Source organism: Glycine max, chromosome 1 (assembly GCF_000004515.6).
Source record: "Glycine max cultivar Williams 82 chromosome 1, Glycine_max_v4.0, whole genome shotgun sequence".
NCBI classification, from domain to species: domain Eukaryota; kingdom Viridiplantae; phylum Streptophyta; class Magnoliopsida; order Fabales; family Fabaceae; genus Glycine; species Glycine max.
In genome coordinates, this window is record NC_016088.4 from 3,242,346 (window position 1) to 3,264,903 (window position 22,558).

At 32.1% G+C, this 22,558-nt stretch overlaps 3 protein-coding genes across 3 annotated transcripts; all 3 read left to right on the plus strand.

Annotated features, from left to right (window-relative positions):
* The first annotated feature begins 3,414 nt into the window (after positions 1-3,414).
* On the plus strand, positions 3,415-4,163 carry LOC102659769 (uncharacterized). Its single transcript, XM_006573879.1, has 2 exons — positions 3,415-3,552; positions 3,816-4,163. The coding sequence occupies exons 1-2, from the start codon at positions 3,415-3,417 to the stop codon at positions 4,161-4,163; spliced, it is 486 nt and encodes a 161-aa protein (XP_006573942.1).
* A 1,342-nt stretch (positions 4,164-5,505) lies between these two features.
* Positions 5,506-11,714, plus strand: LOC100808351 (protein NUCLEAR FUSION DEFECTIVE 6, mitochondrial). Its single transcript, XM_014770770.2, has 5 exons — positions 5,506-5,578; positions 6,070-6,156; positions 8,779-9,007; positions 9,124-9,245; positions 11,381-11,714. The coding sequence occupies exons 1-5, from the start codon at positions 5,506-5,508 to the stop codon at positions 11,398-11,400; spliced, it is 531 nt and encodes a 176-aa protein (XP_014626256.2). The 3' UTR covers positions 11,401-11,714.
* A 6,488-nt stretch (positions 11,715-18,202) lies between these two features.
* LOC100808883 (uncharacterized) lies at positions 18,203-20,923 on the plus strand. Its single transcript, XM_003517679.5, has 4 exons — positions 18,203-19,130; positions 19,290-19,511; positions 19,772-19,863; positions 19,978-20,923. Exons 1-4 carry the CDS (start codon positions 18,366-18,368, stop codon positions 20,663-20,665), a joined length of 1,767 nt encoding a protein of 588 aa, XP_003517727.1. The 5' UTR covers positions 18,203-18,365; the 3' UTR covers positions 20,666-20,923.
* The last annotated feature ends 1,635 nt before the right edge of the window (positions 20,924-22,558 follow it).

Consider the following 22,558-nt stretch of genomic DNA (forward strand, 5'->3'; position numbering starts at 1 on the left):
TAATTATTGCAATAGAACGAAGGATCAAACGAACCATTTAATTATCAAACGATTCTTTATTGATGCTGGTAGAAGGTTTTCTCATAATTTGGTTTTATTTGTGGCTTATTATTGCTCCGATAATGTGACAAACTAAAAATTTTAAAAGAACCATGTTACTTGCAGTTTACACATTTTCTCTCTTTATCATTATGTATATTAGTAAAAAAAAATATGAGCATTCCAAAACAATGAAACAAACGTAAGCTTTTTCCTTGCAATCAGTGTATATAAATTAAGCATATGCTTTGAGCGTGACACTCCAAAATCTTGACTTGCTAGTGTAGTAGTTTGAACTATGAGCTGGGGTCACTAATTGAATGCAATGTGCATGGGCAACGACGAAAGCGAAAGCACAACGGCACCATGATTAAAAATTTTACTTCACATAGTGGATAATCGGTGCATGACAGATAGTCATTCGGGTGTTTGATTAAAGGAAAGAAGAATACGATGCTGAATTAATTGTGCTGATTTGAAAACAATAAAAATCTCAACTTTTACTTTCAAATCTACCGTTAATACTTATAGAACGTTAAGTAAAAATAATAGCAAGCAAAATTTCAACGCACTTTAATAAAGAAATTAAAAGAACTCAAGCCCTTTATATTTTTTAAAAAATAAAGCTAAGAATTCAAGCCCATCAAATAACCTATGGCAAATGGAAGCTCTTTTGCACTTTAACTAGAAATCCATTCCGTAAAGGATCTAATTCCACTCGGCAAAGGACTAATGCTGCTGTAGAATAAAGGTTTGCTTAATCTTGCTTTGATGAATTGTCAAGTTTTAGTTAATAGTTACTAAAGATAGATAGATTCTTGTCAATCATGCATATACCATATATAAAGTTGTTCTAGAGAGGTTTTATTCCTTTTGATGTACAATTTTTTTTTTCTTTTTTAAATATTGTATTGCGGGTTAGGTACACCAGGGACGAAATAATGAATCATGTACCTTTGGTGTTATGCTCTTATAACTTTTTTAAAATTAGAAAAAAAATTGTCCTTTTTTTAAAGCTTCATTTTTATTTTATAATAACAACAATTTATCTGTTTGGAATATAAATTGCCTACCCAATATATTCTACTTCCGCCGTTAATCAGGTGATATCAGCATTAAACTGTTAACTTATCTGCGGCAGGCTGAATATGTAATTCAAAAATAATAAAAATAATTTTAATGGATTTGATGCTGAAATTGAGTAAGGTAGGATTGTTAAAGAATCTAGAGTAATGCTTCAACTGCCCCAGGTACAAATTTATACTATGCATTAATGTAGCTGCTAAGGATTACATACATCATTAAAACTTTGTGCAAACCCCAAGGAATAAATTAAATACATTAACCAAACTTTGTCATTCATAATAAATTGGTGGTCTGTGGATCAGGTATGATTTTTTTGCCTGCTCTGGAAGACTGCAACATGGCAACACCTACAATAAATACAGACACTTTTTGATTAAGGAAAATATAAAGCTAGTAATACAGTATTTATTTATTTTTTTACTTTTAATTCTTTAAGTAGGACATAGCATTTGCCTTTTATGTAATTTATAAATAAGAGTTTAGTTTAATCCTCTTAGATGCAGTGAATTACAGTTCACGATTCATATCTTTGTTAAAATAGTGTTTGTATTTAGTATTTCACTATATCTCCAACATAATTGTCTTGTAAAGAAGATACTTATAAGAAGAAGAAGAAAAATGTGTTTTTCTTATTTTGTTCACTTAATCAAGTATTTTTTTAAATTAAACAATATTAATTACTATTTCTATAATCATTTCTTTATCTTTATCTGATCGCTAAAGATTTTACATGATTACCATAGTTGGAGAGAAATAATAATAGAAATTATATTGTGAAGTTAAAAATAATTTTAATATCAATAAGAACATAGTACTAATTTATTTCTTACTTTTCAAACTGGACAGAAAAAAAAAGAGGAAAGAGTATGAAAGCAAAGTTGTATATTAATCATTTAGCTCCTTCGGGTTGATAGGAGGGCATGACACACTAATGATACTTTACACTTGCAGACACTGCCGGGCTGCAAAGGCTACAATTTTATATGGGGCCGAATATATAATGGTTCGAAGTCAGAGGGAAACACTCAACACATGACATTCACACCTTGGTTTCTTAGTTTTCAAGCTCAAGAACGACAGAGCAATTTGAACTATACTACTACTTATTGATCTTGGTGTGTACTAGTACCTTGCTCCTGTTGTCAACCTCACCTTTCCTTGATGAAATTGTTAGCCATAAAGTTTGATTTTTCAAACCAGCTACCTAGTGTTACTCATCTACCTTGACCTATCATCACTGCACTGAAAAATAATGAGGAGAAACCCAAACCATAAATTTGATAACTGGGGAAGCAATAAAAGAGTTCAACTAGAAACCCCTGCTTCTATAGTACTTCTTTCATTTCTTTTTAAGTGCCAAATTTTTTAAAAATTGTTGTTTTATTTATCTGTCATTTATAAAATTCAAGATCACATTAATTAATGATATATTTACTTAATTTTTAATATTTAATTATTTTATACATACATTTTGTTGGAAAATCCATGAAAGTAAAAATTGAGTAGATTTTCACTAATAAACCACAAACAAACATTGCTTACTAATCAGAAAAATTTTCAATAGAAGAGATTGTCATGTAAATGGATCCACCACCGTCATTTACAAATTTGAGTCGATCATCAAATCTAACCATCGTCATGTTAATGTGAGACTTGGACACGAGAAGCATTATGAATGATCTCTAATTTAGTCTATAAGCTACATGACAATATTTTGTGCAAGTCAATATTATCAATCTTGGCTTCCATGCCAAATTAAAAATGTTTATTTTTATATTCATGTCTTGATTACCATTATGGTAAGCTCTCTAAACTGAGTGTAAACAAATTATTTATTACCATATATTTTGAGCTCATATAAGAGTGACTAAAATTATTTCAATGTTATCTTTTCCAAACCAACAAGACTCGAGTGTTATTTGTACAATACTATGTAACAATCTACACTACAAGATTTAGTTACCAATATCCTCCTTAGGTAATGGAATCTTGACATTTCCAACCAAGTCAAATTACAAGTGACAAGAAATAATGTCCACTTGCGATTATGGTGGTCGATGGATGTTTCACTGGCCACCTTAAAGTCACGAAAATGATATTAATAATTTTGCCTTTTTATTGATGAATGAATTTTATATTGGTTCCACTAATAAAGAATAGACCTAGATTATTGATTGTTAATAATGGAGTAGCTTTGTTTGGTTAATTGCAATGACATTTACCTCTTATCAATTCTGCATGTTTTAGTTTTATTGATCATGCATCAAGAAAATTATTTAATGTAGACTTATGAGTACTGAGAAAGAAAAAGGTTCTTGGGACCTTAAAGCAACTGAAGGCTTTATCATAGCATGTTTGGAACAAGTGTCCAAAGGAGAACAACTTGGTACAAGTTTTACCAAGAATGGGTGGAATGGAATTGCATTCGTATTTAAGGAGTTGACTAGAAATTTTTTTGACAAACCAAAGTTTAAGAACAAGTTTGATAACCTCATAAGAGAATAACAAGTATAATATAAACTATTTGGTAAAGAAATTGATCTTGGATGAGACAATGCCAAAAATACTATTGATGCAAGTGATGAATGACGAGTGAAAAAAGAATTGGTATGTGTTACATAAATTTGTATTGTTGTATGTCTAAGTTTTCTGTTTAGTGTATTTATCCTATGATAAATTTTGAATGTCAGGAAAATCCTTTATATGGAAAATTTATGATCAAGGGACTTCTATTTGCTCACAAGTTGACTAAAATTTTTAAGGATGTAGTTACTAATGGAGAGTTTCAATGGGCTTCCTCGTTTAGGATATTACCTATTGGTGTTGAGGTTGATATGAATGATGGGTATCGTCTAAGTCTTGAGGGCATTGGCCTATATTTAGAGGAAGACTCGGGTGATAGTGAAGATTCAAGTGTTGGTGCAACAAATGTTTTTGAGGGAATTCATTTGAATGATTCACAAGGAATTGTTAGCCAAGGAATTAGTGGCCAAAAGAGTAGGGAAAATAAAAAGAGAATTAATCACACTGAAAAGTAAAGCAAGAAAACGGCAACTACCTCTTTAAGAATAATTGATGTAGTCGGTGTAATTGCAGAAGCATGTAAGTCACACGATGAAGTTGTGGCAAGTGCATCTATTCATGAAGTGATGAATGAGCTTAAGAAACTACCTAAACTACAAAAGTATTTACTACTTTATACACAATGTTGTAACATGATGATGTTAAAGACAACAAGAGAAATGTTTATTGCTATGCGAGGTTTAGATGAGCAAATAGTGTGTTGGCTTAGGGATGCAGTTAAAACCCCTTTACTATTCAAGGTTACTAACTAGATGTGTGTATCCGGGATGCAATTAAAATCCCCTTACTAATATGTACTAGTGCTTAGATGTTTGTTTGTGGTGGAATGAGTCATGTTCTATTGAACTCATATTATGTGTATCTTGATATATTATGTATTTTGTAATATTTTTTCTATATAGCTAAAAAATGAATGACTTGCTTGAACAATTTAAATCAAATACCTGTGAAGATGATGAACTTATAGAGCAAGCATCTTATTTGGCAGTGTTTATTGGTAAATATGCAATAAAAAATCTATGTAAAGAGTCATGTAGAACCAACAAACAAACAAGGCATGCATGGGTGCAAGAAGTATTGCAAGGTCATCTTATTCGTTGTTATGAGATGTTTCGTATGGAAAAAAATATTTTTTATAAGCTTTGCTATGAATTGGCTAATCAGGGTTTAAAGCCCACTAATTGCATGTGAGTTGAAGAAATGATTGTAATATTTTTAAACATGGTTGGGCATGTGGAAGGAAATAGTAGGGGAGGGTATACAAATTGGTTCAGCCCATTTAAGGCCTAGTCCATAAAGCCCACATTTTATACGAGTCGATAAATCCATTTTGTGAAATAAATGGACTTTTTTAAAATTTGTATCCAACCTACAAAGCTTGTGGATAAACGAACCAGTCCATAGGCCTAAATTATTATTTTGATTTTTAAAAAATGTAAAATTATTGCAATTTTTTCTTTTATTTTTAGGCTATAATATAAGTTTTTTTTATCAGCTAAAAGAATATATTAAAAATGAGAATACAAGTAATCTTAACATAAAGTTCAAATAATCTTAAACATAATGTAAGATATCATGTCAGTGGAAAAATCAATGCACTATGAGCAATAAACACCCTATAGGAACATTATAATTATAAGAAAAAAAAATCCAAAAACAAAGTATTCTATGAAAGATACCAATTTTTTTGTTTTTTTTTCTCAATCTCAACCATGGAAAAGCAAAAGACACTGATGGGTTTGATTCTGTTGTTGTTGTTGTTTGCTTCGGATGTGAGTGTTAGGACTGGTGAAATCCATGGAAGATTTGTTTGTGACATTTGTGGGGATTCTTCTCTTAGACCTGAAGAGGGAAGACCATGTTCTTGAAGGTTTTCCCCTTTCTCTCTTTTTTCAATTGGCATTTTCTCTCACCTTCGACAGATCCACAAAGACCGTGGACTAAACGGCTCGGGCCTATAATTTAGGATTACTATGCGGGTTCAAAACAATGTGGTCTGTTATCCGCATGGCCCATAGACTTAACGGACCGGTCCACGGATCCGAGTTTGTATACCCACCCCTAGGAAATAGGAATCTTCAATAGATGTTTCAACACTCTGGAGAAACTGTAAGTAGACATCTCCACAAGGTATTAATTGCTCTCCTTAAGTTGTTTATGGAATATATTAGGCCACTAGATCCTTTATTTCATGATAGTCATGTCAAAATAGAAAATGATACACAATATTGGTCATTTTTTAAGAATGCCATAAAGGCAATTGATGGTACACATGTTCCATGTGTGGTTACTCCTAGTGAGCAAGCTAGATTTATTGGAAGAAAGGGTATTCCAATATAAAATTGAATTCTTTTGTATCAGCTAGATGGAAAGGTACTGCTCATGATGCTCGAATCTTTGATCATGCTCTCACAACTTCTAACATGAATTTTCCACACCCTCCTAAAGGTATTATTTTTTTGTATCACTACAATTGAATTCTATTCTCATTTAAATTTTATTTACACAAATTTTTACCTTTCTCAACAAGTAAAAATTATTTGGTAGATGCTTGCTATCCAACACCAAAGTGATATGTTGGTCCTTACATATGTGAACGCTACCTCTTTCCTAATTTTAGACGTAAATCTGGGTTTGCAAATAATAATGAAATTTTCAATTATTATCACTCTAGTTTAAAGTGCACAACTGAAAGAACTTTTGGAGTATGGAAGAATAGATTTACAATCTTGTGATGCATGCTTAAGTACAAATTTGAAACACGAGTGCAAATAGTTTGTGCAGTGATGACTATATACAATTTTATTAGAAGGAATGCTAAGAGTGATATTGATTTTACATGTTATGAAGATGAAAACATAAGCATTGACTCAAATGATAATTACCATAATATAGTTAACTTGGACTAAACTCAAGTTGTAAATGTCATTTCTTTATCTCTAATGGATCGTGTTCGAGATTCAATACGAGATGAAATTGTACAAGTCTTAAATCAAAATTAGTATTGTTATGATAGGACAAAGTTGTGTTATATTAAGAATTATTGATTTTTTTGTCACTACTTTATAAACACATTGTTATGTTAATTTAGATTGCAAGTTTTTATTTAGGAGATACATTTTATTTCACAAGCTAATATTTTAATCAATAATTTTATTTTAAAAAAACTGGTTATAAACCTACCTATTTATTTTAAATTAATAATCAACATAACAATATAATAATAAATAAGAATACACAAGACATGTACAAATAACTAAAACCCATTTTAGTAATTATATACTCAAAATTAATTTTGATTCAAAATATCCAAACAACATTCTCTTAAAAAAATTAATTTTTTGATATCTACTATCCAAACAAAAATCACGTTATCTTATAATCAATTCTATAAAATTAATTTTATTCATAATTAATTTTGTGACTGTCAATCCAAACATGCACTAAAATACATGGATGGATGAAAGTTCAATTTTTTTTCTTATTTATCTTCACAAAACATAAGTGAAGGGTTACATTGCTTGATTCAATTATGCATTCGGGTTGCATTTGACTCCTCTAAAGTGAGGAATCTTAATTATTAATAAAAAATCAAAGGGATAGAATCTAACAAATCTATAATTTGCTGCGAATATGCATTATTTTATTATATTATCAAGCTTTACTTATCAATGGTTCAGATCTCTCATTTTTGGTTTTAAATTGAACTCCTTTCATTTTAGTTTTTAGAATAGCCAACTTGTTACACTTTCACATCAAATATAAAGTTAAGCATGTAGTATAAAAATAGGTTTGGTTTGCTTTAAATCAGTTCTTCAAAAAATTTGATCCAAATATGAGTATAAAATGAATAAATGAATTGAACCAAACCGAATTAAACTTAAAATAATTGAATTGTTTTGGAAAAATTTCCAACCCATCCACTTTATAAAACTAATCCATATATGAGTATAAAATAGATAGTTGAATTGAACTGAATCGAACAAAACCTAAAAAAACTAAGTTGTTTTGGAAAAAAACCCGAACAAATCCAATTTTAAAGGAATTGCTTTTATAAAATAGTTTGAAAATGGATCGGTTCAAATTTTTTTAAAAAAAATTAATTTTTGCACAACCCTAATTTTCTCTTATATTAGGTTAAATTTATTAAAAATTATAAATTTTGATAAGTCTCATAACATGTGTGATTTTCAATCAAATTTAGACAATCTTAGAGAGACTATTGATAGCATTTCTCCCCACTTTATTTGTCTTCATAACATGATAATATCTCAATTTATGAGTGGCCTCAAAAATTTTTTAAAGCAAATTGGAATTGATATTGGCCCTCTAGAATTGCTCTTGAACCTATCATGAATGCGTAAATACCAAAATGCCCTTTTCTTTTTTTTCCTCCCATATTGGCACCCAACCCACCCTTTTTGTCAAACCAACGGAATCATGATTCCGTTGTGTTACATAAATTGTTACATGATGGAATCACGATTCCATTGTGTTGCAAATTCGTCTCATAACGGAATCACGATTCCATTGTGTAACATGAATTGTGGCAAAATGGAATCATAATTCTATTGTGTAATAATTTATGTAGCTGAATCATATTTTCGTTATGCATTTTTTTCCAGAAAAAATGTACAGTGAAAGTTTGATTCCATTGTATACTGTGCAATAAAATCATATTTCTATAACACTTTCTTAATTGATCTACAATTACATAACAAAATTGTGATTCCATTGTATAATTTTTCACATGCCCAACTACACAACAAAAATGCACTTCTTCTGTCTAGTAGGGGTGTAAAAAAATAGTGCAACGGAATCATAATTTTGTTGTACAATACAAATGTGATTATGTTGTATGTTTTTTGCATTTTACTAATGTAATGAAAGTGTGTTTCCCCTGTGCATTATGAAGAAATGTATCTTTGAAATTTGAAAATGTTAGTAGGGACTAAAAGCAACGTGGTAGGAGGGGCCAATAGCAGCCTCAAAACAAAATTCCTTTTATTTATTTTTTTGTCCTCATGGGCCTTTTTGGTTGTGGACAGAGAGAGTAACCCATTTGATTAGACCCAGCCCATAAGGCATGCCCTTCCTTCCTTCTCTCTCCACAGCAAAGTGAGAAAGTGTTGCTGTGTTGCAGAGCACAAGAGGTGGCGGTGGCTGCAAGGAAAACCATTCAAATAGCTTCCGCTGCCACCAGAACCCTCCTCTCTCGTCGATCTTCATGTCCCACTAAGCTCAATGGACTTGCCTTTTCTTATTCTTCTCCTCAGAAACGTGCCCTCTCTTTTTCCCGGTAAAAATCACTTCTTTTTTTCACGGAACCTTCATTTTGGCTCTGCCCCTTTTGTTTCACTCTACTGTGAAGTATCGAAATGGATAAAATTTTCAATTTTTATGGTTTCTGTTTAGGCTTCCGGTGCTGTTGGTTGGTGCGCAAGTGTCTTTGACGCCGTTGCATAGTGCTACTGCCTCTGCCATGTTCACTTCTCTGCTTTCTCTGCATAACACTAACTGGGGTTGTCTTTCAGAAGGTACCCCCCTTTTTTTTCTTCACATTTTGGATGGATTGACTTGCACTATAAGAGTTGCTCTGACATTTCATTTTAATTGTTAATGTCATTCATTTAATCTTAATAACCCCATTTTTGGATTACCAACATGGGGAAAATGTAATATAGAATAGGTATGATGATGATGCCTTGCAATTTTGTTTGCTCTTGCATTTCAGGCATAAGATAGTGATCATCCTAACATAACCATTTTTTAATTTTTCTTCAAGAATAATATTCTTTTGTAAATTTGATTGATAGGCTCTAGATTAACTTCTTTATAAGCACTTATGGAAGAAATATCCCGAGCTAAAATCAACTTGTGCAATGCAGCTTTTGGAGAAGTTAAAGGAGAGAGCATCTATAAACGTTAAATGCATTTGTGGATTTTAACTTATGGAAAAAAAAACTCAATTCATTTACCCTCTTATTTTCTTCTTTTAGAAGTGTTTATGGGGAAGTTTATCCGAACAAGACCTTAGTCACTAAACTTGCCTTTTCTTGTCACTGGGAGCAGTAAAGTTGTAATGGTCTTTTCACATGATACTTCATACTTGCGTTTATTTTCTGATTAGTTTGTTTGTTATCAGTTTACAGCTATTAATCTTGATTTCATTAGCAACTGCAGTTGGTGAAATGGTTCTCAATTAATAATGTTAGACGGGTGTAAGTCTCAGTTTTATTCGATTAGAGCACATTTTGTTTTAAATACTTTGGTGGGCACATTTTGGCTTTCAACTTCTACTTCCTTAGTAAGAAACTATGTAAGTTGCTAGCATGGGTCTTGGATAAATCACGGTTATGCATGGGATGATTGGAGAACCAAGGGGCATTTGAAATATCATTTTCATGCTGTGCCCTGGCAGATATGGGCAAATTGAGTGACAAATAAGTAAAATTTGAGCCTAAAGGAGTTTGTTAATTAACGTTGGCTTGATTAAAGTGAGTTTATGGAATCAATTTAATGCCATAAGGAAAAACAGATGAAATTTGAGAGATCCTATTGCTTGCCAAGTGAAGAAACAATTAGAAATGGCATTATATTGCCCATGCTAGTGTCAAGGAGGAGATCTATAGCAACACCTGCGCCATAATGACAATATTCACCTAAGAGTCTGTTTGTGCATTTGTGAAGGGGGGGGGGGGGGGGGTTGCTTAATCTAAATGCTATTGTAAAACACTTGAAAACTGAGCTAACACTAGTTTGCATTGAAGAAAAATCCTAATCAAATGGATTGAAGACTTTTCTGAGGTATTGTTTATAATAATTTCTATTAATTTAACTAAATTAAGGTAAGAGGCTTACACATTGTTTTGTAGCTCCCCTAATTTACAACTAAGCCAAATTGAAGAGAAGGTTGGCTTGTAATTGTATTATGACAAAGTACGTATGGCAGGCTGCACCTAAGTCTATTCTAATTTTCTGAGACAAGTGTTTAACGCTAACCTTATGAACAGGATTTCACTAGAATGTTTAGTTAACAGTTTATGCTACATTCTATTTCTAGCTGTTCTTGACCAATATAGCATGAAGTTTAAACCCGGTGTATTGATAAAATAACATCAAGACCAGTATTTTGTCTGCTAGTATCTGTTTGAAAGTGTTTTTTTTTCTTCTTCTTTTGCTTAATAGTTAGATGCCTTTTATCAGCTTCTAATGTTTTTCTTTAGATAATAGCAAAAGTTGCTTCTTTGTAAAAAAAATTTATGGAGCCTATCATCATAATACTTATGTTGCTTCAATGATCAATATATATATATATAGTGTTGATAGGATTTCTTTTTGAAATTGTCCACCGTAATCTTGTAAAAAATGAAAAAAACAATATCATTTTGAATATGTTTTTTTTGACATATTTCTCTATTCATTTCATTGATAATTTGATATATAGATTGATGTCAATTTTGTGTTGGGTGTTTTAATTCTCTAGTGTTCCCCTGAGGTTGATACTCCTACCCAGTGGCAATTAGCAGTATCATTGGCCACTGGATGGCTGCTTTATGAATTTGATTGCAGAATCTAATTATAGAAATTTAATGTTACCAAAAAACTTGGGATACCTAAGAAACCTCCTTTTATACTCGAGAACCCTGACATTTACTTTATGTTGTTACAGGTTTTGCAACAACTCTATAACATGCAAATGATACTTCCAGATACCATTAGGTGCAGGTTTTGTTTCAGTACTTGTTTCTAGTAGGTTCTGCCATTAATTAATAATGTAAATTGATTAATTTTTCTCTATCTTTTGAGAGTTGAGACTGTCACAATGTGTTGTTGTCCTGCTGACATTTACGAGGTGATTGTGCTGTTCAAGCTTTTGGAAAGATCAGTCTATTCAAGATAGTATATAGTTAACCCTTCAATTTGGGAAAAATTTCCTTGTAAAATGTATGCCAGATTTTGAAGTGGTTTTATTTTGCATGAATCTTCAATTGAATTTTTTATTATGTCATGTGATCTCCTTTTGTCATTCTGTGACAATTATGAATTTCTTTTTGTCCATATCTATATGACATTTCATACATCGCAAATGCGTGCTACATCCTAGACTGCATGATCACCATTCTTTTGGTTCCACAAGAACTTGTGTATATTCTTGCTGAATGAATTATCAGGGCACAAATTGAAAAAGTAGTTCATGTTGCACAATTTTTGTTTAACTCTTGGATTGATCTTTGGTAGATTATATTATCATATGAACTTTCCACACAATATCATTCCTCCCCCAACTCTCTCCCCTATGAACCTCGCCATTGTCGGAGACTCTCCATCGACAACAACTATTGCCTCTCCTTCGCCTTCTCTAACCGCCTGTCATTTGTTGTTGTCATGCAACCCAACCCTTTTGACTCCCTCACCGTGCAAACGAACCAAATTTACTCCCTCACAGACTTCAATGATACCTTGGACGACCTTCGATGAATACTACAACTTTCCTTCCTTTCTTCACTATGGTTGTTGCCACGCATTTCTCCTTCGTCATCAACGGTGGCTGCTACGACTCAATGATGGCGAGCCGTTCCTCATCACGTCATCATGGTTGACCATCGCGATGACGTCGTTACTACATGTTTCCCTTTCATCGTTGTCTATTTCTCTTCGCTTCCCCTCAATGTTCGTTTTTTTCTCACTCGCAAACATATTTGGGCCAAGGGTTAAGATCAAGAGCAACAACCATCGCAACAGGAAACCCAGATTTGGGCAAGGCTCTGATAGTAAGAGCGTGCGGTTATAGGAAGAGCTCATGATCAATGTTGTTGTGAAGCGGAAGTGATGAAAGCTTGGTTTTGTGCATATGTTGTAGTGATGAATTTGAAAGAAAAAAAGTGACTGTCGAAAAATGCTTTGGGCGGTGGCATACAATGGCTAGGCAAAGAGAGGTGGATGCACCATGGAGGTTGCAAGAGAGGGAGGAGAAGATGAAGAAAGGGAACATTTTAGTCTGGGAGGGTGTATAATAAACTTTTGCACCAAAGATTGATCTAAGGCTAAAAAAATTTGTGCACCATACACAAATTTACATACGTGACCATTGTAACTTGTGTCTTAAATCCATTCATGATGTAAATCTTCTATGCAAGTTTCTAGCACAATATCGATAAGCTTAGGCGAATAAATGAAAACACTTAGTTCTATAGAGATGAATTTAGAAGTGGTTTCATGTGTATACCAATCTTCAACTTATACGTAGACTACACAATTTTCGCACAATTGTTTATGATTTGGGTTGAAGCCTTGAAATTTTTTTGATAAGCAGTGTTGACTTTATTTACCACTTTCGTATTTCCATGTTTTTCGGTTGCCTTCAATTATGTTGACATCAAGTAGATAATGATTAAAACCATCAGATTCAAATAAGAAGGTGCAGCGCTTGTTTTCCATCATGTATTTCTGAATCTTGCTATTTGGTACGAATGTTACTCGTGAAATTTAACTTTATCCAATAAGGTTTCTCCATTGGAAAATGCTTAGTGGTAGGAATTTGTGTGGGACAAAGATTGCGTACAAATACATGAACTTAAAATATCTCTAGTAATACATGAACTTGTGGGTTCTTGTTTCGTGTAAAATGATCTTGTAATTAAAATACGCAGGAGGGAAGAATTTGTACCAAATAGGATTATCCATCCATCATCTATTGTTCTCTAGGCTTCGAAAATCAAAAACTAAAACCGTCTTATCTAGTCTGCAAGGGCTCAGTCATTACTTAAAAAAAAAGGCTTAGTCTTCCAACATTAAGCTCCTTGTTACTGTTAGACTTAGGAGTGAGACCCATAATAACATGACTGATGATATATAGACATTCATATATCATAAATACTTATTTGATATTTTTCCTTTTTCTTTACTTCTATATTTTTATTATATCATATCACCTATCATCGTATTTATATATATCTCTATTTTCTCTCTCAAGAAATATCATAAGGATATCTATGCATCTTTATCCTAATAATATATTCAAAAGTCTTTGTTTTACCTTTGGATGGATTGTATCGTTTATGTTACTTTATACACATATTTCTATCTTCCTTTCTCCTTTCTACACAATGAAACAAAAGGAAAAAAGAATTATAAAATCATCTCTTTTTATTTTTTCATATTCCTTTCCCTTTATTTTCTTTTCTAAATTAAACATACCCCTAAGATTTGTTTGTTTCTTAATTTTGAATATATATATATATATATATATATATATATATATATATATATATATATATATATATATATTGCTTAGTTATACTTTTTGGTCTCTCAAGTATTGTCATTGTGTAATTGACCTGTGCAATTGACCTTCGCGTTCTAATTGTGCTAATTAAGTCCATCAAATATGTAATCTTTTAGATTTTAATTGTGTTAAATGAGTCTTTTAGGTATTGTAATTGTGCAATTTTAGTTCTTTAGATATCACAATTGTAATACCCTGTTTACTTTTTTTGTAAAAAAATTAATTAAAAGAATTTTTAATTAAAATAAATGAGTTTTTATTTAAATAAAAATAGAGGTTTGGAATAAATAATAAATATGAGTTTTTAGAAAATAAGAGAAAGGTTTATTTATCTTTTTTATTTAATAGAGAGAAAAAAGTGTTTTCTTATAATTAATAAAATAAAGCAATTTTAGAAAAAATATTTTCTACTTTGTTTTTTGTTTTCCTCTTGACACTCTAGAACCTTAACAGAATAACTGTAATAAGAACTTTAAAGAGCACACGAAACGTTACCATTATTAACGGAGAACGCTTGAACGACTACATCGAGATAAGGAATGAATTAATCATGCTTGAAGATTAGAATGAACATGAGTAGGATTCCTAGAGGATCAATTTTGTAAATTTTGAGCTGTTTTATAAGATTCATTTATGTTCTTATGTTTCTATTCACAGATTGACTATGTTTGACAGGCCAATTGATGTCCTGATGCAAAATTGTTGTAAAATTGATATATTTTTGTGTTGAGTGTGAACCCTAGAAATTGATTTTTTTTAATTAGGGTAATTTCTAAAATGGTCTAAGTATATTTGTTTCTAATCATTCACAAATTCTTCGGATTGCATATTTGTTATCCTTGTGCGAAAATTAGATATGCCAAAGCTAGACATTGATTAGATATTGTTTCGTTAATTTTATACACAAATAGATAGTAATAAGGAAAATGAATGAGTGATGGATTAACTATCTATATGTTATCAAATATCTGAATGTGGGTGCAGATATATATTTTCCCACGTGTATGTATGTGAGTGAACATTCAACGGCCTTCATTGATTTTAATTAGGAAAAAATATAAGAGATGAGTTCATGAATTAATGAAGCTTGCTTGTTAAAAACCAATAAAGATAAAATAAGAGTTTAAGCATTGTAATTTGTAAACTAACGAAACAATGGTGAATAAAATCTGTTCATATGGATACAGGGAATATATGCAACTAGGATTCCTAATTAGCAAATGTTTAGATGTTAAGTATTATAGTAAAACATTTTTTGAAGTCCAAAGGATGGGGAATTCATTTAGTGGTAAGAATGGAATTAAAACTTAGACAATTGTTGTCAAATTTTGACAGCAAAGGCGTTGTCCTGTACATATTCGTATAAACAGGTCTCAATGAGTTAGAAGCTACTATTTTCTGGTTCTTTAGTTCTGGGAGTCCTTTTTCTAACCTCACCAATCTCATAATTTTTAAGGTTCCACAGAATATTTGCTAAATATATTTGTCAGACATGTGAAAAAGACTTTTATATCTACTGTTTTAACTCAAATAAAGGGTTTGTGTCTCAAGTTAATGAAGAGGAACATATCCTGTAGTCTAAGGGGACGTGGGAGGACTGAACTTCTAATTTACCAAACCTTTATAATCATTTAAGCATAACAAGAATTAGGTAGTTCATAATTTTTTTTTTATACGCTGCAGCATTACATAATGGTGCTTTCGATTCACAGAATAATAGTTCCAAGTGTACTCTAATAACTAGCCAAACTAATCTCTTAATATTTAGAGGTTCGTACAATATTTGACAAATATTTTGATAAGAGATGTAGGGATAGTTTAGGTACAGGACAAATTTAAGTTCAGCTACTATTTTTGTTAATTTGAGATGCTCAATGTTAGAGCTATTGATTTGAGACACTTCCCCTAATTTTATAAGTCTCATAGAAGTTCAAATTCAGTATTTCCTAAGCCCCTAACCTGCCCAATGTTTAAGAGAAGTTGGAAGTTTAAAGTTTTGAAGTTAGATATGTTTTATTATTATAATACATATTTATCTATTTGTTAAGTATATATAGTTTGTTATTTATTCTTTTTTTGTATATATTTGAATTGTTTACTCGTAAGCCTTTGTTTTATGATAGTTACACACACATTAATATTTGATGATTATAATATTATAGTGTTGTTATAGTATATGATTCTGAAAATTATTCAAGTGTCGGAGTTTAAGAATATTATGGTTAGATTTGAGATACATGTGTATTGAGTTATAAGTTATGAACTGTGTAATCACATAATTGTAAGATCCTTTAAGGACGACGAGTTAAGGCACGATGAGTTTTATGATGGGTTCTACTATGAGAATCTAACGAGTTTAATCACTTAAGACACGATAAGTTAAAATGATTTTGAAAATAATTGAGATTTTGAAAACAATTGAGTAGTTGTGTGTATTATATAGTTCATAGGTAGAGTTTGCATGTTAGAATATTTTCTGAGTTAGACTTGAACCAGGATGGAGAGGCCCTGACGCAATTCACGGAGTCTAAGACTTGGGGATAAATACACTCGGTTTGATTGTTTCTTTAAGTCTGTGGCGACCCCACATGGTTGGAGCATTCTTGTAAAACAGAATGACCATGATTGGTCTCTCTATGATTTCACTTAGTGAGAGTGACCTGACTTACTCATTATGAGACATGTCTTGTCATGTACTTTTAAGCGTCCGACGAGTTTTTTCATTGAAAATGGTACCACATTGTATGTAGGCTTAAGTGTAGTTTATATGTTGCATAATGCTAGTGTTTGACTTTCATTGAGTTAATGATTGAGGTTTTGGTGTTATTTGATGGAGTGTGTGAACTTGAATAAGTGTGAATACTCTTGTGTGATTTGGTGAAGTGGTGTTGTTTATGTAAATTCAGCTCTATGTATTTAAATGTTTCACATATTCTAATATTTTATTATATATGAATGTGATAATTCATTTTCGGGTGTGTTTGTATTTGGGCTGAATGTCATTTTGTTTCAGGTGAGTTAACGAGTTCCATATTGGAGATGGAGAGACTTAGCCTTTGTTAGGGAAATGCTCTAATAGATGTGACATCGGGGCACGATATTTTATTTCATATGTTACAATTCCATGAATAATGTAGTTATTTTATGTTTTTTGTTATTAGTTCGACTTTTTTTCATTCAGTTTGGACGCTTTTGTTTTTTAGTTGAGATGATTTTATTATTTATTTAGACAAGTTCTATTAGGATGTTCGAAAAGCAAATGTGAACATTTTACTCTTTTCGAAATGTTTTTATTTAAATGTTTTAAAATTTTAATTAATTTCACATTTCTATTCCTTTTATTATTAATATATGTATGTGTGGGGTAGAGAGTGTCACAATAATTATGTGATTTCAATCCCATAAAAATTAATTTTAATCTCACAATAGACCTTGTTGAAATATAAATGACTACAATTACACAATTGTGATATTAGAGAGATCAAAAGTGTAATTAGGTTATTTTTTCCTATCTCATCTTATTCCCTTATTCTTGTATCTTGTCATCTAATTTTAGTCTTTAAAACTTTGCTTATGAAATAGTTTTCTCACTTGATTTTTTTTATTGCATCATTGAAAAAGAAAAGAGTACCAAAAGTTATTGTTGGTACATGTACTAGTTTGACCATTGATTCCTTTAATGAGTCGACATAGTATACAAGATTAATTGAATATCAAATAAGAAGTCTTATATACCTCTAGTTAAATAAATAAAAAAAAGTATGCTTTGAGTCGATAATTAGAATATATATATATATATAAAAAGATTTTGAAATTCGTAAAATTTTATTAATTAAATTATATGAAAAGATTTTACAAAAAAGTAACATTATCCTTTCACATTTCGATTTCGTATTCTATTAAGATTAAATTTAAGTAATTAAAAGTGAAAACAATCTTATTAAAAAGACTCATTGCATGAAAAAAAAAGAAGCATAACAAACATTCTATTTGTCGACAAAATCTTTCTTCTTTACTTATTTATCGAAAATCCATCCTAAAAAATAATGTTAACAAAATAGTTTTATTTTATTTTTTTGTTAGTTAACTGCATTATTTTGCTTTTGTTACGGACGCACCAAATACGACCGTTAGCTTCAACGTTCTGAAATTTTACGAATTTCGAAAAGTTTTCGCCCTACTTACCGTTACCAACGGCCACTTGTTTCGCGAAAAAAAGCTCACTCGGAAGAAGAAGAACCCAACCAAGAACACCACGTTTCTTCATTCCTTTCTTGATCCCTATTATGCACAACAACAATTCCTTCCCCTAACCATAAAAAAACCCTTTCTTTCTTCTTCAATCTCCAAAGATTCTATCACTGTTACTATGGCAACACTCGCTCCCGGGATTTTGTTGAAGCTCCTCAACGGATTGAACACCGGCGTGAAACCCACGAGCGAGCACCGTAGCTCACTCCTGCAAGTCACCGACATCGTCCCCGCCGATCTCGACGAAAAAAACCTAATCCCCAAACAGGGTTTTTACATAAAGGTTTCTGATTCCTCTCACTCTATCTACGCGAGTCTTCCCTCGGACCAAGACGACGTCGTTCTCAGCAACAAGATGCAGCTCGGGCAGTTCATCTACGTCGACCGGCTCGAACCGGGCTCTCCGGTTCCCGTCCTGAAAGGGGCCAAGCCCCTCCCCGGAAGACACCCTCTGGTCGGCACGCCAGAACCCTTAATGGGACTCAGAGACCAAAACCAAAACCAAAACCAAAACCAAAAGCTTAATTCTGCTCCCAGAAGAGGCTCTTGGGGAACCAGCTGTGACGGAGGCTTTAATTTTAAGCCGGTGAATCTGGACTTTGAGCAATGTACCCCTGTGAAAGTGAGGAATGGCGGGTTTCAACCGGTGTCGTCGTCGCCATTGATTCGAGGGAAGGTTGGTAGAGAGGGGACTACTCCGGGCTCCGGTGTGAGGTCCTCTGTTGGTGGAGGGCTTCTAGCCAAAATCAGTGATGCTAAAGTGGAAAGTCCTGCATTGCTTAGAAAAAGCTGCGTGGTTGCAACTTCTAATTCGAAATTTACTAGGAGCAGGAGTGTTTCTGAAAGGGAACATAGAATCCCTGCTAGCCCCTTCAAGTCAGCTGTAGGTACATTTTTCTTTTTCCACTTTCATGTTTTAAATGAATAATTAGTTAGTTTGTTATCTGACTCGAACAGAATTGTTTGTCGCGAAGAATTTAAAAGATGCAGTATTTGCTAGTAGTAGGGTTTTGTGTGAATGTGGTGAATTTTTCGCGTGCAGGAGAAGAAAAGTGGGACTCCGCCACCGCGGTTGAGAAATGCCAGAGTGATAACTCCTTCTTCTTCTTCTTCTTTTTCCTCTGGGGATGCTCAGGGTCACAACACGGACACGAGTGTCGCTTCTCAACCCCAATCTCAGTCTACTACTAATTCAGCTTTTGATAATTGCAACAACCTTAGCCTCCCCATGAATTTACCAGGAAAGCTGAGCTCTCTGGGAAAGGTAAAATCCTAAAAGGACTAAAGTTAGATAAGTACATATTATGTTGTTCTCTGAGTAAAATTGGAGTTTCACTTCAATTATCTATGTTGACATTGAATAATGCAAACTTTTTTATTATGCATGCGAATCACCAAGATAAAACTCTAATTTTGATTGAAGAGTTGCACCTAAGGAACTAAGTTTTGTCCACTTAAAATATGTTTATTCTTAGTTTTTTGGGTTCTTCTATGGTTGAACTCTACTTGTTTTTTGCTTTACAGGAAGCTATGCAGCAGAGAGAAGTGGCTCAAAAGATTGCCCTTCAAGCTTTAAGAGATGCTTCAGCTACTGAGACAGTAGTTCGATCCCTCAAGTATATATTAGCTTTCTTTCTTTCTTTCCATTCTGTTTTATTTGAGCTTTGTTGTTTTTCTACTAAACTAGCAACTGATGTAAAATTTTCTTGTTTGTGTTTGTTTTCTTTCAGGATGTTCTCGAATTTATGCAAATCAGCTCGAACTGATGCTCCCTTGGCTTGTTTTGAACGGTTTCTGGAATTCCATAACGAAATTGTGCAAGCAGTTAATGAAATGGTGTCCATTCAAGCTGCTACTTCAGCGTCAGAGTTGGCTCAGAAATCAGATAAACCAGAACTGCAGGTTTTGCATGAAGTTATGGACAATTGTGAGAATAGTGAATCAAACATGTCCAAAAGAAGGGGTGCTTTGTACAAGTCAATGGCTGCTATTCCTGAAAAGCATGAGCAAAAAGCAAACATGGGTAGGCTCCTGAGAACCAGTACCAACCAAAAGGAGATTTTGCAGAAGAAAGGTTCAACTCCACTTACAAAAATGCCTCTGGAACCGATTGTTGAAAATGATGAGAATAAGAAACCAGGGGGATCATGCAGCTTAAGCAACACAATCAAACTGGGAAAGCAGATTGAAACTGAAGCTGGAAATTGGTTTATGGAATTCATTGAGAAGGCATTGGAAACAGGTTTGAAGAAAACAAAGGATGCATCAGATGGGGATGTCAGGAAAGTTCCTCAGTCTCTCATACTAAAAGTCATGAATTGGGTGGAGGTAGAACAGTGCCAAAGTAACAAGCGGCCTAGTCATCCTAAAGCAGCACAAATTGCTCGAAAGTTGAGAATAAAGATGAAAAATCCTTGATGATATAATTCTGTTCGAATGGTGAAATATGGTTCAAGATGTGTGTTTGGAATAACCGTTGTTGTGCATGATACTTGGTAAAAATCAATTCTACTGTCACGTGCCACTTGAATTTTTTTAAAGTTGATAATTGTTTGTAATATTCATTATTGTTTTATTATACATATATAGATATTGTTTGGTTACAATCTTGGACCATTGCACTCAACTCAAGCAATTCTGAAATAAATAGAATGTCAACTTTAATTTTAAAGGTTTAATTTTGGTTCCTATACCTGTACAATTTTTATCCTAGAAAAACTACTAATTTTAGTCCTATACAAAGCACTTTTCAGATATGTTTTAGTTTTAGTCCTTGTTGTTAGTGTATGGCAATGACACAATGTTTACATCTAAACAATGTACGTTTTAGTTTTAGTTTTGGTTCCTTTTACAGTCCTTATATTTGTGCTATTTTTAGCTTTTGGTCTTTATATCTAAACAATGTACACTTTAGATCATATCAACACTTCTTCCCTCTCTGCTTCCTCTTCCAATTCCCTTCTCCTCTCTTTGTTTCCTTCTCTTCTTTTTCCTTATTAAGGTAACACCTTTTGGGGAGTCCCTTCTCTCCTTTTATTTTCTGTATCTTTTAAATCCTCTTGCATTAACTAATTTATCATCGACCCTAAATTTTGGAGTCTTGAGGTTGCAGAATGCAGAGTTCATTTGATATCACATAACGGTGGTGACTTGCTACATCGTTTTCATCTCATTGCATAAAAAACGCTTGGAAAAATTAAAATTTCCATTTAATTCATTTGATATCTCATAACGGTTAGGTCTTGGAGTTAGTTCTCAAACAAATTAGGAGAAGGGAAATGGCATGGTCATCGAACATGAAACAATGAAAAATACAAAGAAAGAAAGAACAGAGGTAGGGGCGCTGGCTCCAAAAATTGCCTCCGGCGACAATGTGTGTGGTGGAAGTGCATATTCATTTTCAAACTTTTGGCGATTCAACAATCATCAGACACATTCAACAATTTTACAATGCTAGTTTCAATTTTGTGGTAGTGTTATTGAACCTAGAGCTAACAAAGCTATTTGGCAACTCATGATAAAGACTAAAAAAAATCTCACCATTTGTATCAGGGGATTAGCAATTTGGTTTGAATGGATTTTTAAATAAAAAGTTATCCAATCAAACATAAATCAATCTTTTGCGATTTCATTCAGTTTGATAATTTTTTTAATTTATTATCATAATTTAAATATATAAACTATTTTTACATAATTATTATCAGGGGAAAAGAGTGTCTCTCTAAGTTTTTTAAATATTAAAAAAAATATAGTTAATAAAAAATGATAGAATAAGAAAAATTAATAATATAAAAGTAGTCTGAAGTTAATATAAGTTGGAAGAAAGATTTGAAATCAAGTGATTGGACACATGTGATCACGTATTATCTAGTTTGATTTTTTTACGAAAATAATTTTTAATCAAACTTTACTTATCTCTCAATAAAAAAAAAATAAAGTTTAAGAAGTGATTTAAGGATAAAATTATCTAATGAAATGTGTACACCAAATGGGATAATTCTCATTATTAATGGTTATAAATATATGTTATATTATTTTAAAATGTTTTATTTTTATTAAATTTTGTTTAATTATTTTAGGTAAAAAAATTATTATTTTCACTTTTATTTAGCATTCATATAAAATGATATTACCCATTCTTTTTAACATAATAATAATTTATACATTATTTGATATCTGACACTTTTTTAATAATATTAATATATCCTTTTCTAACATATGAAAGTAAAATAAATAATTATTTAATACTTATTATTACTTTATCACAATAAAAATTAATATAATTATAATACATGATTTGTTTTATTGTTT

Coding starts and splice junctions, on each gene's coding strand:
- LOC102659769 (XM_006573879.1), top strand. CDS start 3,415: ATGAGTACTGAGAAAGAAAAAGGTTCTTGGGACCTTAAAGCAACTGAA. Junction 3,553..3,815: donor GGTGGAATGGAATTGCATTC/GTATTTAAGGAG, acceptor TTTGAATGTCAG/GAAAATCCTTTATATGGAAA.
- LOC100808351 (XM_014770770.2), top strand. CDS start 5,506: ATGGAAGATTTGTTTGTGACATTTGTGGGGATTCTTCTCTTAGACCTG. Junction 6,157..8,778: donor TTTTCCACACCCTCCTAAAG/GTATTATTTTTT, acceptor CCATTTGATTAG/ACCCAGCCCATAAGGCATGC. Junction 9,008..9,123: donor CGTGCCCTCTCTTTTTCCCG/GTAAAAATCACT, acceptor GTTTCTGTTTAG/GCTTCCGGTGCTGTTGGTTG.
- LOC100808883 (XM_003517679.5), top strand. CDS start 18,366: ATGGCAACACTCGCTCCCGGGATTTTGTTGAAGCTCCTCAACGGATTG. Junction 19,512..19,771: donor AGCTGAGCTCTCTGGGAAAG/GTAAAATCCTAA, acceptor TTTGCTTTACAG/GAAGCTATGCAGCAGAGAGA. Junction 19,864..19,977: donor ACAGTAGTTCGATCCCTCAA/GTATATATTAGC, acceptor GTTTTCTTTCAG/GATGTTCTCGAATTTATGCA.